This window comes from Lycorma delicatula, chromosome 3 (genome assembly GCF_047948215.1).
Source record: "Lycorma delicatula isolate Av1 chromosome 3, ASM4794821v1, whole genome shotgun sequence".
NCBI classification, from domain to species: domain Eukaryota; kingdom Metazoa; phylum Arthropoda; class Insecta; order Hemiptera; family Fulgoridae; genus Lycorma; species Lycorma delicatula.
This window is the reverse complement of record NC_134457.1, coordinates 51,999,791-52,017,996: the sequence shown is the minus strand read 5'-3', so window position 1 is coordinate 52,017,996 and position 18,206 is coordinate 51,999,791. Positions and strand designations below refer to the sequence as shown.

Below are 18,206 nucleotides of genomic sequence, written 5' to 3'. Positions count from 1 at the left end.
TATGACACTATCGTTTTAGAAATGTTCATAATATATATTGTTTATTTGTGTTACTGTGAAAAATGTTTTATCTGTTCACGCGATTATCATAATTAATTATCTGGCAAATACAAGTCTTTATCGTTTCCTTCTAGTCTATCAAAACAAATATGCCAAAAGAATGAAAGCGGTATATCATAATACATAAGTTTAACATACTTTTTTGGTTATTTTATATTATAACCAGATACAGTATCCAAAGTAAAGGGCTACAAACAAATTTTTAGCAAGTAATTTATTTAAGTACAGTTGGATATTTTTAAGTCTATCAACAAAAAAAAAAAAAAAACAACAGAAATTACCTGTTATTTTACAGCTGAGTTATATATATTACCTAGTATTTTAGTTGAATTTTAAACATTATACAATTTAACTGCATTAAAAATAAATTTTATCTTTTAAACAAATTTAACAATTTCTTTTCATAATTTTTAATTGAAAGTAATGAATAATGTCTGTATTAAGATGTATACAAATTTAGAATTGAGTTTGAAAATAACAAAAAAATCTATTTTTTTTCTATAGTATTTTAGATATCTTTTGTTTCAATGAGACAAGAAATGTGGGAATTAGAACAAGAACGACTTACATTATAAGTAAAACATTACAAACATGTTTTATGTAAGAAATGAAACATCACAAACCTACCTTCATCGGTAGGCATCTGCATCTTTACTTTTCTCATGAGATATGATCAAGTTTTCTTATGAGGTGTATACAACATTTCACTAATAAGTAGTTGGGAAGTCATATTTTTGTAGTAGAGAATTCATTCATTTTATTCTAAACCTAAACTACTGGATAATATATAAATATATATTCAATTATTTAGTAAGAATCTTATTAATTATTCAAATATGATGACATGAGATTTTTACTGATTACAAAAAGCTGAAAATATGTATACATAAGCAACAGTGCACAGTTTACACCTAACAGTCCTGAAAAATTGATATTTATGGCTTTTAATAATTTCCTTTTAAAAGAAAAATTATATAGGACATGGAATTTTACTATTGTTACCTTATATGAATCTGAAAGTTTCATAGATCCAATTAGTAAATGACATTTTTGGATTTCCTGACAGGGACATCTTAGCAAGTTATTCCCCAGAATAACTTTAGCCCCACAGCTTTCAGCAAGTATTGATAAACCATGTTTTCATATGAAATCACTTTCATTTCATTCAAATCTGTATAAAAAATTTTAATGTTATGCTATAAATTTTACAAGTTTTGCTAAAATATCAATTGTGTAAATTACATCTAGTTAAGTTCATGCTTAACAAATTCTTATAAATTCTTACATCACTTTCGCTTGATACAGAGCAAACATTTTATAAAAAAAATCTACATTATCGGCACAAATTTAAATATATAAATCCTTCTAACTGAAAGGTATTTTGAATTAGTTTATAAATAGCACATAATATGTAGGTAAAAAAAAAATCATACCAATTATTCACTTCTATAAAAGTATTATTTAATAACATAGTAACATAGAGAGCAGGGATAAATATTAGTCTCTAAAATGAAGATTCATTAATTGCTTATATGAAAAAATAGTGCAAAAAGAATTCCTTCAGCTACTAACTCAAAGTTACAAGGTCAATGAACCAATTTAAATACACCAGATACTAAATTCAACCTTTACGGTAAAAGCCTCAAATCATGCATGTGATCATGCTTGATTTAATTTAAAAAAACTGTTGCGTGACAAATGACATAACATGACATGTAAAATAACATTCTCTGTAAGTTTGAGACTTTTACTCATTAATGATTGCAGAATTTTGATAATTTAATAGCTATGTAAATTCAATATGAAAATTTCAATATAAAAATGTCTTTTTATGGAAATTTACAAAACAAACATACACACAGACATTCCATTTTTGGTTTAATATATATTAATATGGATATTATTTCTTTTTTTTAAATAAACAAACATTATTAAACTAGTTATTTCTAAAATTTCTATTTTGAATCATAAAACCTTATTAAAAATTATTTGGTTCTTTGTAAGAAAAACCTATGCTATTTTTTTTTTTATTAAAAAAATATGTATTATAAACAACATATGTATTATTTCTAAACAAGAACAGAAAACAATCAGCATATATAAATAACAAAATAGACTTTTTAAAAACATAACTTATAAATGAATTAATCAGCTATTAACACTGCACATAGATTCTATGTTTCACAAATGCTTGCTTAATAATTTTACTTTAAAATACTTTGCAATTGTGAATGAAAGAACAAAAGGGCAGATTTCTTAACAATTTCAACTCATCCTCTGAATTTAAGCTATCTTCAAGTACGGAAATTTCTTTTAGAAAGACCTATTTTTATATAATTAAAATAATTTGGAATAACAATGAATTTATTTATTTTCTAAACTTAAGAGCATGTTGTAATTATGACAACACTTGTGGGCCGGACTGATTACACTATGCAATTATGAAGTACCATTTATAAATAAACATAAATATAATAAAAGAACTGTAACAGTGAAGTGATCTTGGTTACACACTCAATAAATTATGCAAAACTTCTTTTTAATTTTATTTTTATAATCAACAATGTAAATAATACAAAAAATCAGATGCGATAAAGTAATTACAAGAATATAAAAATAAAATAAAATAATAATAATATGAAAACCTAAAACTGGGAATTGCAAAAAACTAAAAAAAAAAAAAATCTATAAAACAGTAATAAAATGAACAAATAAAACTGAATCATTAAGTTATATAATAAAACATTCCATATATCAGTCCTGCATTTTTGTACAACTTTATTTATTTTTTAGTCTTTGAAATATGTGAGCAATAAATGTGTTTATGAATAGCCTGTTGCTGTTGTCTTCTTTGGTTTCATAAACCCTTGGAAAATGCATATGATTGAAGAGCAAGCTCAAATTTCTGAGAGCCCTAGAGCAGCTGGATGAAGATTTGAACCACAAAGGTGGCTCTACAAAGAAGGACAAATAGAATAAATACAAACTGGTAGAGTAGACTGATATCCTGTAATGACAACACAAAAAACTGCATTTAGAATCAGTAACTCCAATGTGCAAAATCAGAGTTTTTTCTACCACCATAGTGGTATTTTGTGGTAAAATATTTTAAGAAAGGCTTCAATCTGCATTATTAATATCTTCCATGTACTTATATTCTTCATCATGGCTTCTAGTTTACTTGTATTGCCTTGATATCAAGATGTTTCAATCATATCCCCTGAAAATTCACTGAACACAAACATTCCTTTTTATCCTTTCACCATAGCACATCAGTATCTTTCTATGACCATCTTTACATTGATCCATCTTAGTCATTTCACATAATGAAATTACCCTTTCATGATGAAAAATAGCAGTGATGTATGTTTGTTAATCCAGGTCAATATAGTAAAAATTGTCTAAATAAATTGATCAGCCTTCCTCCTCCAATAACCTGAACACCAATTTTATGACTATTAATATTTTTTTTTTTTTTGGCCACCAATTTCTTGTCACAAGAACTGGGATAGATTCTATTACATGTACAATGTTTTACTGTACTTATGGATTTTATTTGCTATGTACTAACAGAACAGTTATATTCGCCTTCCACAGAACCATTTACTCATGCCTGGATCCAGGATTTCTTTTATGTTATTATGAAGAAATCCAGAAGAGGCCTTATTTTGAACAAAGGAACTGTTGGGTAAAATATTCTAAATTGAATTTATCACTATTTTTCTACCAGTCTAACTATTTAATTCTCACACAGAACAAAGGGCCCTAAAACATTTCTATTTCTCCTGCTGATAATCTTTAAATTTATAACTAAGCCCCTTATATTTACACCTTGTCAAAGAAATAATACTTCAGCAAGCAAAACATTGGTCTCCTTTACTAACAACTGGAAGAACTCTTCAGTGAGTATAAGATGAGAAAATTATACATTCCCGCTAAGAATTTTTATTTTTTTGAACCAGTTTAACCAAAGAAGCTAAAGTTAGGGCAAGGGGAAGATGGGTTTGGGGACCAGTGGATGGGATGATCAGGATTACATAAAGTGGATTGGAAAGGAGAATGAATTGAAGTTGAAACAGATAAAAGACAGGTGAGGGAAAATTGGATCATGAAGGGGAATGAAAGGACTAGAAGGGATGAACTATAGGAAGCAACAAATTTTTAACTCCAACTGAAAGCTATATAATTATGCTCTAATATACAGAATTGAATTATAGACAAACTTCGCTAAATAAAAAAATTAATGAAAAAATACATTTATAATTATAATTTTTTTGTAATATTTTGACCATACTTTAACATTTGGATGACATTTATTAGTAAAACATAATTTTATGTATAAATATATACAAAAATATAACTACAAAACAGTTTCCTGTGAATATTGAATACAATATGAAAAATAGAAAAATACTAACCACAAAATCGGATGCAACTAGCCATGAAGTAAAAAAAGTTAACAAAAAACAGACTGCATTGGTGAAAAGTATAACTGGTACTAAATATAATGAGCAACACCAGAAGAGTGAGGTTAATTTCACTCCTGGATGAGAAAACAGATATAGAAACTAGCATGGAAAGGATGCATTATAGTACAATGGTTGAGTGGCATGAACAGGCTGTTGTAATATGATAATGAATGCATTCAATATGTTAAAATAAAAACAAATTGTTATATGAAAATTATTTGATAAAAATATATAAAATTTACCTTTAATTTTGTAACAGAATCTTTTTTATTCATCTTTTTCAGGACAAGATGAAAATTTGGATTAATGTTTGCATAAATTTCATCACTGAATCCAGGCAATGCTGGAACATATCCACCTTCTTTAAACGCTGAGAAGCCAACAAATGATGAGACATTTGTTCCAAGAAGTTCAGCACTACGACCACTGCTTGATGGCTGTTAATTAAAAAAAAATAAAAAAGTTAAAACTAATTAGAACAAACAAAAATCCAAATGTTTCTTTTCATGATCAAATATTATTTACTTCGAAGAACATTTAAAGTTATACTGTATATAAGACTGAAATTAAGGAAAATACATTTTTCAAAATTTATAAAAAAGATTGTAAATCACCCAGACATTAAGTTTCCCATTAATAATAGTTAATGTCTTCATTAACTAATTAATGTTTTATTTGTTGCAAAACACTTGTTAATGTTTCCATTAAATTTAATTAGACCTGACACAGAGCTTCATAAAAAATTATATTTTAGTTTATGTATTTTAACTCAAGTCTCATAGTATACAACTAAAGAAAATTTATAATTCTAACAAACAAATATATTTACAATATATAAATAAAATAAATATTTAAAACAATATATTACAAGTTAAAACACTAATAACACATTTCTTTATTAGCCACATAGCCACCAGGATTATTTTAAACAGGTATGTTCAAAACATAATAAAAATAACAAAAATAATTAAGAACAATCCACAAAATTAATGTTTAAAAAATTACAATGCTGAATTTTACACTTTCAAATTTAACAATAATTTTAAATTTCTTGCAGTTAAATATTAGAAATTTTAACATTTAAAATCTGGAGATATTTTCATGTAATGTAATGGCATTACATAATATAGTTATTTTCTTCTTTTTTTTTTAATTTTCCAGTACTAGAGGTATAAACCCACTGGGTTGGTCTAGTGGTTAACGCATCTTCCCAAATCAGCTGATTTGGAAGTCGAGAGTTACAGCGTTCTAGTCCTAGTAAAGCCAGTTATTTTTACACGGATTTGAATACTAGATCGTGGATACAAGTGTTCTTTGGCGGTTGGGTTTCAATTAACCACACATCTCAGGAATGGTCATACTGAGAATGTACAAGACTATACTTCATTTACACTCATACATATCATCCTCATTCATCCTCTGAAGAATTATCTAAATGGTAGTTACTGGAGGCTAAACAGGAAAAAGAAAGAAAGTACTAGAGGTATAGCACCATTAAATAAAAATTACAAATCTGTTACTTTATGTAGGTTAAAGAAATTTTCAATAACTTAAATATATTGAAATGTTCTTTTCCTAGTTCTGAAATTCCTTTATGTAAAATACAATCAAAGGTCAGCGTCTCACATTATAAAATTCCCTTTAACAGAGTTATAAGTTTGGCACTTTTCATTCCAGAATATAATGAACCATGACCATGATAATAAAACAGGTTGGAAAGTGTGAAGTGGTTAGAACAAAGGGCTAAATTGGAACATTTTATTGTGCTGTAAAAAATAATCAAATTTAAACTGTAACAAACTCAAGTTGTATCATTTCACTTTATACTAATAAAATTCTAAGCTTGTCATCATAACTAAAAATATTAATTATGCTTATATGAATTACTGCTCGAGAGAAATAATATTACTCTCACAAGGATAGAAAAACAACTATTTTTATATAACATACTACTGTATTCAGCTTAAAGAACCTTAGGCTTCCATTAAAGTTATAATAAATTACCAAACTTACTAACTACTCTAGTCAACTATCACTCCAAATAATTACTAAACAGTTTTGCATATACAGTCAATTTTTAACACACAGTTCTAATCACATCTATTAATTAGATAAATATAATACATATTTTACAGTCCAAGATGAAATAAGGTAATAATAAGATAAAAAAAAGAAATACATTTTCAAATAAATCCGGTAACAATTAAAGACAAATCAGTATCCTTGATAAGTCATAAGTAGTAATCTGCAGGCAATTGCAACACTCAAATTCCCAATAGATGCTTAAGAAATACAGATGCTTGGTCAAATGCTCATTCTTAGTCAGTTAATTTCTTACTAAAATAATTAATTTCTTATTAACTCATCAGATTTTAAACAATAAATCATCTTCTAATGAATATTTATTTTAATTAATTGTATTATCTTATTCTCTATAGAAATTAAAACATTCCTTACTAAAACTCTTAAAATGGAAAAATTTTAACATTGATATAATTTAATAAAAAAAAAATTAATATTTTTACAATGTGAGTTACATGCCGGCCTCCATGGCATGAGCGGTAGCGTCTCAGCCTTTTATTCAGAGGTCCTGGGTTCAAACCCCAATCAGGTATAGCATTTTCACACACTACAAATCATTCATCTTATCCTCTGAGGCAATACCTGACAATGGTCCCGGAAGTTAAAAAAAAAGTGAGTTAAATAAAATGACTTTTTGAAAAATCCATTTAAATTCAACACAAAAAATATAATTTTGACTACCTTCTTAAAGTTCTCCTGCTTTATTTATATGTGAATTAATTTGTCAATTACTGTATAATGCCTGTTTTTTTGTTTTACTGTTCATGTAGTAGTTTTTGTTAGTGAAATTTAATGAATTTGTAATTTTTATATTGCAAGAGGGTGCTAAGATTTTGCCTTTTGATGGGCTGTGAACAATAATACACTATAGTTGACAAAAAATAAATAAATTATAACACTGATAAAATATGCTGTTCAATTATAATTAGGGCGTTTCCTAAGTTTTTAAGACAGTTATCATTATAACCTTCCATCAGACTCAAATGAATGAGCTGATAATTAGCTCTAAGGTTTTTGAAACAAATGGTTACATTAATTGAGTCAGTATTTAAGTCAGTATTTAATAGTATTGGTTATGTTTTGTGAAGCTCCATGATGGATTAAATAGGCATATTGTTTCGTTTGAACACATAAAAATTCAATAACAAAGAAATTTTGTCGTTATACCAATATTTCTTTGATTATAAAAATGTAAAATATTTGCTACTGTAATTCTTGAACAAAATAAGTATTAAACTAGGGATATGACAAACTTTTGAATTCTGGTGTTGATAAGTGTAAATGTAACAGCTTTGTCAAACTCCAAGCGTAAGGTTTGGTCATGAAAACAATTAACTGACATTGTAATAGAGATTACGTTATAATTAGGGGATTGTTGATCTACTAACCTTACCAATCCCCTAAGACTTACCCGTTTCAAAGGTAAGTCAGGATGAGAACAGTGCTGGAAACAAATCGAACATAATCTAAATATAAGAACCTAAGCATTTCATTTGAATGATTAAGGAGACAAGCTAAACATGCAATTGATAATATCATTAGGTATGACATAACCAGCAAAATCTTAAATAACTTACAAGTGCACAAATAATTTAAACAAAAACCCATAAACTACGACCAGCAATTCAAATGGAACTGTACAAACAATTTTCAGTTGTTTTTAACTTTGATTCGTCAAGCCCGCACAATTAACACAGCAGGGAAAGCTTTGATTTTAATTTAAGCTACTCACCCGGACATTATTTTTTGTACGTTGAGCCTGTTTATGTTTGCCTCCCATCGTTTCAAAAAAAAAGTAACTTATATAAAAATTTTAGCGTATCTTAAAAGCTGAAGGAGCCAAGTCGATCATAACCTCAACAATATTTTTGTTTAATTTTATCCTTCTTAACAATAAAACACATGACAGAAAATAACAACTGATTTATTCTAACTTAAAGCCAGATGTAAGTATCTAATAAATAACATTTTAATTCCACTAAAAAAAATAAATCCCAAGCAAATAAAAGAAACAGCTGAAAACAGTTATAAAAGACACGCTCATAGAATCATTCCGTTTCCAACTCAAACGTACAGGCAAGAAGGAAATACAAAAGAGAAAATGTATGATGATGGCTGTGAAGATACTGTGCTGTAACACTTAACACCATCACATAATAACAACTATTGCTATCTATCAAGCTGACAGAAAATGCTATTTCTTATTACAAACAACAGGTTGCGCACTAGAGATTATTTCGACGCGAACATTGAATTCCTAATTGCTGATAAATATTTATTACAGTAGAAATCAGTATTTGTAAATAATATTACACACAAGAAACATTTACAGGCATAAACATAATACAGTCAAATTTTTCTATAGCGGTTTCAAATGGACCCAGAATTTTCGCTGCTCTAAAGAGATTTCTATTACAGAGAGAGGGGAATAAAAAAATACAGAATTGATGTTTTCAAGCCAGAAGTGTTGTTATTTTACCCCATAAGTCATAATTAACTATAACAACTGTATACAATTTCTTAATATAGCTTTACTCATAATTTTTTTTAAAGATTACGGTATTATAGTACCTGATACTTTGATAATTAAACCGGCTTAATGTGTAAAAAAAATGCGAACACGCTTATCTTTAATTATACGGAGTGAGCGGGAAGTCCCTTAATGCTAATTATGAAATTATTAGGATTTTTTTTGTCTTCAGTCATTTGACTGGTTTGATGCAGCTCTCCAAAATCCCCTATCTAGTGCCAGTTGTTTAATTTCGGTATATCCCCTACATCCTACATCCCTAACAATTTGTTTTATATATTCCAAACATTGTCTGCCTGTACAATTTTCCCCATATACCTGTCCCTCCAATATCAAAGCAACTATTCCAGGAAGCCTTAATATGTGATCTTAAAGTCTCTCTTCTTTTAACTATATTTTTCCAAATGCTTCTTCCTTCATCAATTTGCTGCAACACCTCTTCATTTGTCACTTTATCCACCCATTTGCTTTTTAACATTCGCCTATAACACCACATTTCAGAAGCTTCTAATCTTTTTTTCTCAGGTACTCTGATCGTTCAAGTTTCACTTCCATGTAAAGCATATACTACCAGAAATGTTTTCCTGACATTTATATTAATTTTTTATGTAAGAAAATTATATTTCTGACTGAAAGCTTGTTTCACCTGTACTATTCAGCATTTTATATCACTCCTGATTCATCCATCTTAGTAATTCTACTTCCCAAATAACAAAATTCTTCTACCTCCAGAATCTTTTCTCTTCCTATTTTCACTATCAGTGGTCCATCTTCATTATTTCTACTACATTACATTACTTTCGTTTTGTTCTTGTTTATTTTCATGCAGTAGTTCTTGCATAGGACTTCATCCATGCCGTTCATTGTTCCTTCTAAATCCTTTTTACTCTCAGCTAGAATTACTACATCATCAGCAAATCCTATCATCTTTATCTTTTCACCTTGTACTCTGGATCTAAATTGTTCTTTAACATCATTAACTACTAGTTCTATGTAAAGATTAAAAAGTAACAGATAAGGAAATTCCTTGTCAAACTCCCTTTTTATTACTTCATCTTTCTTATGTTTTTTGATTATTACTGGTGCAGTTTGGTTTCTGTAAATGTTAGGAATTGTTCTTCTACCTCTATACAGAACCCTGAATTTTTTTAAAATGCTGAACATTTAATTCCAGTCTATGTTATCGAATGCCTTTTCTTGGTCTATAAATGCCAAGATGTTGGTTTGTTTTTCTTTAATCTTCCTTCTACTATTAATCTGAGGCCTAAAATTGCTTCTCTTGTCCCTATACTTTTTCTGAAACCAAATTGGTCTTCTCCTAACACTTCTTCCACTCTCCTCTCAATTCTTCTGTTCAGAATTCTAGTTAATATTTTTGATGCGTGACTAGTTAATTGTTCTGTATTCTTCACATCTGCTACTGCTTTCTTTGCTATCATGATTATAACACTCTTTTTGAAGTCTGATAGAACTTCTCCTTTTTTGCGAATATTACACACCATTTGTGTAATCTATAAATCGCTTCCTCACCTGCACTGCAAAGTAATTCTACAGGTATTCCGTCTATTCCAGGAGCCTTTCTGCCATTCAAATCTTTTAATGCTCTCTTAAATTCAGATCTCAGTATTGTTTCTCCCCTTTCATCCTCCTCGACTTCCTCTTCTTCCTCTATAACAACATTTTCTAATTCATTTCCTCTGTATAACTCTTCAATATATTCCACCCACCTATCGACCTTTTCTTTCGTATTATAAATTGGTGTATCATCTTTGTTTAACACATTATTAGATTTTAATTTATGCACGACAAAATTTTCCTTAACTTTCCCGTATGCTCTGTCTATTTTACCAATGAACATTTCTCTTTCCACTTCTGAACACTTTTCTTTAATCCACTCTTCTTTCGCTAATTTGCATTTCCTGTTTATAGTATTTCTTAATTTTCAGTAGTTCCTTTTACCTTCTTCTTCACTAGCATTCTTATACTTTCTATGTTCATAAATCACCAACAATATATCCTTTGATATCCAAGGTTTTCTACCAGTTTCCTTTGTTCCACCTAAGTTCGCTTCTGCTGATTTAAGAATTTCCTTTCTAGCATTCTCTCATTCTTCTTCTATATTTTCTACCTTACCTTTTTTACTCAGACCTCTTGTGATGTCCTCCTCAAAAATCATCTTTACCTCTTCCTGGCATCGGGCATATCTCAACCAGTAAAGTCCTAGTAATACGATTTAATAAATCGATCTTCTCATTTCAACTGCATACACTTTTAACGAGGATCTCTACACAAATGTCTTTCAACATAAAATAAACACACACCAATAAATTGTAAACATCCTCCTATTCTTTACTACAACACAATGAACATAATCGTGATGTTGATGTGTAATATTTATTTAAATAAATCAGTACTGCTCTACCTTTAAATAACCAGTTTATCTATGAACCACCAATATTACTATTTATATAATCCACAATGAAACCGAGCTCTTTATACAATAACCATTGCTGAATATTCTGAATTCCCAATTTATAGTCTACTTGCATAAAAAACTATTTTTAATTTAACTGAGCATATTGCTGATAATAAAATTCATTATCTGAAATGTTTTGCATTTCTATCTGAAAACAATTGATTATTTAATAACTTGGAGAAATGAATGAGATTATAAATTATTTTTATAACAATAAAAATATTTCTGAGAATGAACAACAAGAATTACAAAAAAAAAAAGTAATTCCACTCTACCTCAGAAATGGCTTTAGATGCCACCAAAATCTTTCTTTAATTGGCAAGGACACTAAGTGTTTGGAAGCTATTCATGAAAACTGATAAACTGTAGAAGTATAACTAACATTTAAAACATATTTTTAATGTAGCCATTCCCAAAAACACCATGTCTCTACTTTATAAATAATAGACTTGACTTGAGTACTGTGGTAGCTTTCTATTCCTATTTCGCTGAGCCTATGGCTTGCTGCTAGCTAGCACTGAAATACAGATTATGTTCAGCTTTATAGGAGATAATCTTATTAACCACTACATTAGTCTAGTAATTAAACTCATCTCAAAATTAGCTGATTTTCAATGTCTGGAGTTCTAAGGTTTGAGTCCTTGTAAAGCCAGTTGTTTTAGTGTGGATCTGAATGATAGACTGTGGATACCGTTGTTCTTTGGTGGTTGGGTTTCAATTAAACACAGATCTCAGGAATGATCGATCTGAGTCTTTTCCAGACTCATGTACATGTTTACCAGTACAGTTACAGTTACATTGCAGCTATGTCAGGCTTGGCAAGCCAGTAGCAGTAATTGCATTTGCCTGGCAAGCCAGTAGCAGTAATTCCATTTGCCTATCACACACACTCAGACCTGGCAGAAGCTGGGAAACTGGTTGGAGAAATATATATATATATATAAGTGATAATTTTATTTTTTTTTTACCAGACAGATCACTCTGAAAATTACATTTTTGAAGTCAGTTTTTTAAGCTATTTTATTCAATATTCCACCCTTATTTTATGAAAAACAATTAACTTAACCATTAACACACCAATCTGAAAAACAAGTAAAAATAACTTCTGATCTGAAAAATCTCAGATCAGAAGTTTTCATTTTAATATGGTAAATGTAACAGAGAGGTTATTATCCAAAAAGTATGAATAACAAACTGGAGAGAAAAAGCCACGTTAATTGATGTCGGCTTTTCAAACTGACCGAAAAATCAACGGAGTAATGACATGTCTAATTTTAACAACTGTAAGATAAAGAATCTGAAGGTGTACCTAAATTCGGATTATTATCCCTATGACGATTTGAGAAGTGAAACCAGTCAAATGTAGATTCATCGATATCCAGATATCTTAAGACAGGGAAGACAGCAAACCGGCTTATATGCACTTAAATAGTGTGCCTCTGTACTCGGTCGGCTGTTTCCAGCAAAAAGTTAAAATCTGTAGCTATAGACTAGGTCAGCTTCGAAACCCGAAACGCTATATTCACCAAAATAACGGCATATTTGAGCTGAAATTCGTACATTAACACGCAGTAATTTGGGTATTGTATACCGTTTCATAACGGTAGTACAAAAAAAAATAAAATAAGTTACAGCTTCTGATTTACATAAATCAACCCTCCGCAGCTGTCACAACTCGACCGTATGTTTCGTTCATTCTGATTATAACGCAATGGCGAGAACTTGTTCTGCACCTACAGATTTGGTAAAAGCTTAGAAAGATTTCTATCGGTTACGTCTACATAAAAAATTTACAAATTGATTACGGTTACGCTTAAACCTCTGTTCCCGTGATATATGAACTTAATATTAAACTTTTACAATTCCTAATCGCTGTAAAGTTCGACATGGTGGAACACATTGAAGTTTTCTAGTTTGTCATGTAAGTCGACAACTAATAACAATCCGTATCTGTCAGTTACTTTTCTCACGCCTACGACAAGATAGGGCTTTACAAGTTTCCGACTCTGTCAATTTTTAAATTAATAAGTAATTTCTCCTTTATTTTGGTTTTTGTGTTGAATCGGTTGCATATTTCCTGTCGCTGGCTACGAAAATTGCTGAAATGGAAAGCCGGTGTATCCAGCGCGTGTGTAGTATTCGCCTCCACTCTGAATGCGCACACTTAGAAGCCTTTTACGGGTACAGCACCCGTAAAAGGCCGTCGACGGCCTGGACCGCTCCTACAACACCAACTTATCTTTTCCAGATACAGTATCCGTACACTGGTCTCCTAGTGCCGGACACTGGTCTCGGACATTCCTTATTGCTGCTTGTGACGTCATAGACCTTGGAAATGTTCTTTTCTACTTCTCTTATACATTATATCCTCCCGCTGTGTCAACTCTGCAGTGGACCTATCAAGTAACCGATCAGTAATTTTGTTCTAAATCTTTAGTGATCTTATTAAACTGCGATTAAATAAATGAGTCTTACATTTCTAATTGAGATTAAGTTGTGCAATAGTACCAGACAAAACTGTTGCATCGGCTAAAATCTGTCCTAGATGCAGCGACAGTTATAGTATTTTTGTTCTAGAAACAGTGGTTGTTTGCTGATTTTTTGTTTGTTTTACTTTTTACTTCGCGATTAAAGGTCATATACAGAATGAACCCACCAAATTGGAATTATATAGTTTACCTGAATGTGAACCTATTTGATCTTTTTGAGAAAAAAGACATGGAGGCAGCCAAATAGAAAATGATGAATTTTTATTTTATATTTATTTTTTTCTTCAGTTTTTATAGGTAAAATCATTTCCTTAAATGATATGACATTTAATAAATTGTGTGTAATCTATTTAATTAATCGTAAATATAATTTATAACTGAGAGCCTTTTATTAGTTTATGAAGAATAACAATCACAAATTTTGAACTTAAACAATATTTAATAAAACCAGATAATATTTTGTTTTGCCAAAATGTGTTTCTGACAAATTTTTGAGGTGAAAACTTAGAAAATTTCAAAATAAGGAAGGAGATCAAAGCTAAGTTTCAACCGTGCATAGGAGTAAGCTAAAAAATTTAATTTTAGATGTACAAGGAAGAGATGGTCTTATTTTCAGATTTTTATAAGTGGTAGTTATCACTCTTGTGAGATAAGGATAATATGTATAACAACAGCTTAATGTAGTACTTGTTTAGAACCGTTGAACTATTTGAAATGTTGACATAAAAACTATTCAAGTTTTAACCAAGTTATTAAACTTGGTTTTGTCAAAACTCTTAAGATCTGCCGTTCCTTACTACCACTTCCATGATATAAGTATTTGTTTAATTATCATGCTCAATTTTGAGCATAAAATAATAATTTTATTTTAAAATTTTCAATTTCAAGATGTGAAGTTGAAAATTTTAATTTCTCAAAATTTATGAGAAAATCAAACTAACTTAAATTAAATAGAGAACATTAAAAGACAACATATGTGTCGAATAATATGCCGCCTTAGTTCAATACCTCGATTAGGTTTAATTATTCTAAATATTTTATTATTCGCTGGTTCATTCGAATAAATAAAAATCTTTATTTAATTTATAATATAAATTATTTTCATTATATAATCTTTGAACTTGTAATTCATATATAAAACACTATTGTATTAATTAATTACACACTCATAATAAACAGATGTTGAGTCTTTGAAGAATAATAAAAGACAGCCTAAAAATAAGCAATAGACAAATTTAAATAATATGAGTAACAAAAAAGGGAGAATTTATAGAGTAGCAATTAAAGTGAAAATTTTATTTTTTAAATTAAAACGTCTTTTTTTAATGAAATTTAAAGTTCCTACTTTTAATAAAAATGGAGCAAATGAAACCTCTATCTTAACATAACTGCCCACCAAAAATCAGATGATTTTTTTTCGTTTATAATATAAATTAAACTATTACAAACAATAGCATTAATCATATGATTTTTGCAATTACAATAAGTTACGTAATATATTACACGATAAAATCCGTAATGTTGCATTTCAACAGAATAACAAACAAGTTAATTGTGAGTAAATGCACAATAAAACAATTAAATTGTTAATATTTATGTTTAGTTGAAACGGAATTTATATTCATTTGCGGTATAATATTAATAGTACTCATATAAATGTATAATAAATTAATTAATAAGCTCATAATAGTATTTTGAATAATAATAGCATAAGCTTAAATAAATACAATTGAATATTTTTATCTGTAATTGTTTGGAATTACATTCACGTTAGTCTTAATAATAAATAAATGTAGGGAACCCTAATCCTCAAGATCAATAAATTTATAAACTGGTGTCATATTGTACTTAATATATAAATTAATACATAATCATATAATGTATAATATAGATGTGAAATCATAATTAAAATAATACAAATATGTAGATTGGGTTACGAATATTAATAAATATTTATGAGCATGTTAACAGTCATAAGAATATAAATTAAATGAAATTACGAGAACAATAGTATGAAAATAAGTCGATAAAAAATATACGCATTCTTAACAATATTATTTGAAGCAATCATTTGAGATTGATAGTAACATTATTTATGCACAAGGTCTTCTTAATGGACCATTAACTGCATTTTAATCAACAACCTTACAAGGTTGTCAGAGCCCTGGTAAACTGGGTGACAATTCCACGTTTTCAATGCACGGATGAAGAATTTTCGTTGGTAACCAATACAAAATCTCCCAACACAAAGATCACGGGATTGGAAAACGCTTACGGGAAGGAAAGCGGTTACACAATAAATGGCGTTCCTGCAAATAAACGACTATAAAGTCAAATCAGAAACTATTTATAAATGAATAGCTATTTATAAAAAGCACTACGTAAGATCTGCTTAAAGTCTTGGACCACTACCCGCTATCACGAATCAGAATTGAACCGCCGTAGTCTACTGCGCAAGCAGGGAATGGTCGGGATCGAATAACTCTGGAAGATGGTAAATAACCAAGCTGTTGTACCTGGCTTTTTGCAGTATATCGAAAGCATATCATATATTTACAAATGATAGAAGAAATAAATAATTCTCTTTAACATTTATAGTCCAGTATTTCTGACATAAAGAATGATGTGTTAATCGAACACCCGAATGCAAGAGTCTAAAATGCCCAGCATTAATAATCATCAGCTTCGTAATGTATGCAATTGGATGAAAAATAAGAGGATATTTAACATGGTAAATACAGATTGTTGTAATCTGCCTCTAGACGAAGTAAGCCTAAATTATCCAGAAATGGATCAAGTGATTATGGTTAGAAACGGTTTGATTGTTTTTAAGATTATTTATTTCGTTACTAAAATGTATATGTTGCGATCGGTGAATAAAAAAGTTAAGAGTATGATTTTAATTGCTTTGTAATTAGGGAACCAAAGATTCGTTCCGTTTTAATTGATTTGGCATTATCAAAAAGTCTAAAACAGAAACTAAATGTGCGAATTAAAGTGTGTAGTAAAGAAAATCGTTCTGTGTAATCGAATTCAACAGTAGATACAAATGATGTTACTATATTTTTGCGTTTTTCTATTAAACATTCAGAATTCATATTATAGTTATTAAACGCAATATTATTATCTTTTGGCCAACGGAAAGAAGATTGTGTAAGCCATTAAGGGCCATTTCACCCAAGTGACATGTCAAGTAATTTACTTGGTGTACAACCTCTAGACAATACGTCTGCTGGATTATCAAAGAATTTGACATAATACCAATTATCATTTGAAGTATTTTTCTGAATCTCAGAAATTCTATTGCTGACAAATACTTTCCAATTAGATTGTTTATTGTAGAATTTTTGTATAAGTATATCTCATCAAAATGTACGTTTAAGGCAGTAAATACCTTTAATAATAAACGAATAAACCTTTAATAGTAAACAATCACAAAGTTCAAGTCTTGTAGTGTAATTTGTTTTAAGGGTGCTAATTTTGATGTAGAACAAAGTAAATTAGAAGAAGTTGTATGGTTGGCGTATACAATTTGTATGTAAATACAACAGCCGTAGCCTTTTATCGAAGAATCCATGTACTTGAATAGAACTGATTCTACTATTAGCGTTAGGTTTGATGGAGCGATTATTTTAAGCGATTCAATCAAATGCAACTGGTTGTATAAATTGAGCCATTGTGTTAGTAACGTGTTGGGTAATAATTTCTCCCAATTAATTTTAAGTTTACACAACGATTGCATAAAGTGTTTATATGAGAAAACAATAGGACCAATGAGTCCTAAAGGATCAAACACACCTGCTGTAATAGACAGAATATTTTTTTGGTGTGTTTTTTAGAATCATTAGAATGAGTAATTTGGTAAAGTAGCGTGTCTGAAGAATTATTTCAAAGAACTCCTAAAGTACGTAAATTCTGTTCTTGATTTAAAGGAATCGAAAAATTGTGTTCAAAACAAGAAACGGTACTATTATTGGAAAACCATTTATAGAGTGAAACCCATATTTTTGTAATAATTTAGTAATATCAATTTTCAATTGAATAACTTCGTTTAAGTTATCTGAACCTATTATGAGTTCATCAACGTAAAAATCATTTCG

The 18,206-nt window shown here is 29.3% G+C and overlaps 1 protein-coding gene across 1 annotated transcript in view; it reads right to left on the bottom strand.

Annotated features, from left to right (window-relative positions):
• Ltn1 (E3 ubiquitin-protein ligase listerin) overlaps positions 1 to 8,791 on the bottom strand; it is a 101,720-nt gene extending 92,929 nt beyond the window's left edge. Inside the window, exons 1-2 of the mRNA XM_075359820.1 lie at positions 8,344 to 8,791; positions 4,772 to 4,966 (exon numbers count right to left, since the gene is read on the bottom strand). Of these exons, the coding sequence (XP_075215935.1) occupies positions 4,772 to 4,966; positions 8,344 to 8,391 (243 nt within the window). The 5' untranslated portion in view covers positions 8,392 to 8,791. The remainder of the gene's footprint in view (positions 1 to 4,771; positions 4,967 to 8,343) is intronic.
• Positions 8,792 to 18,206: the final 9,415 nt, after the last annotated feature.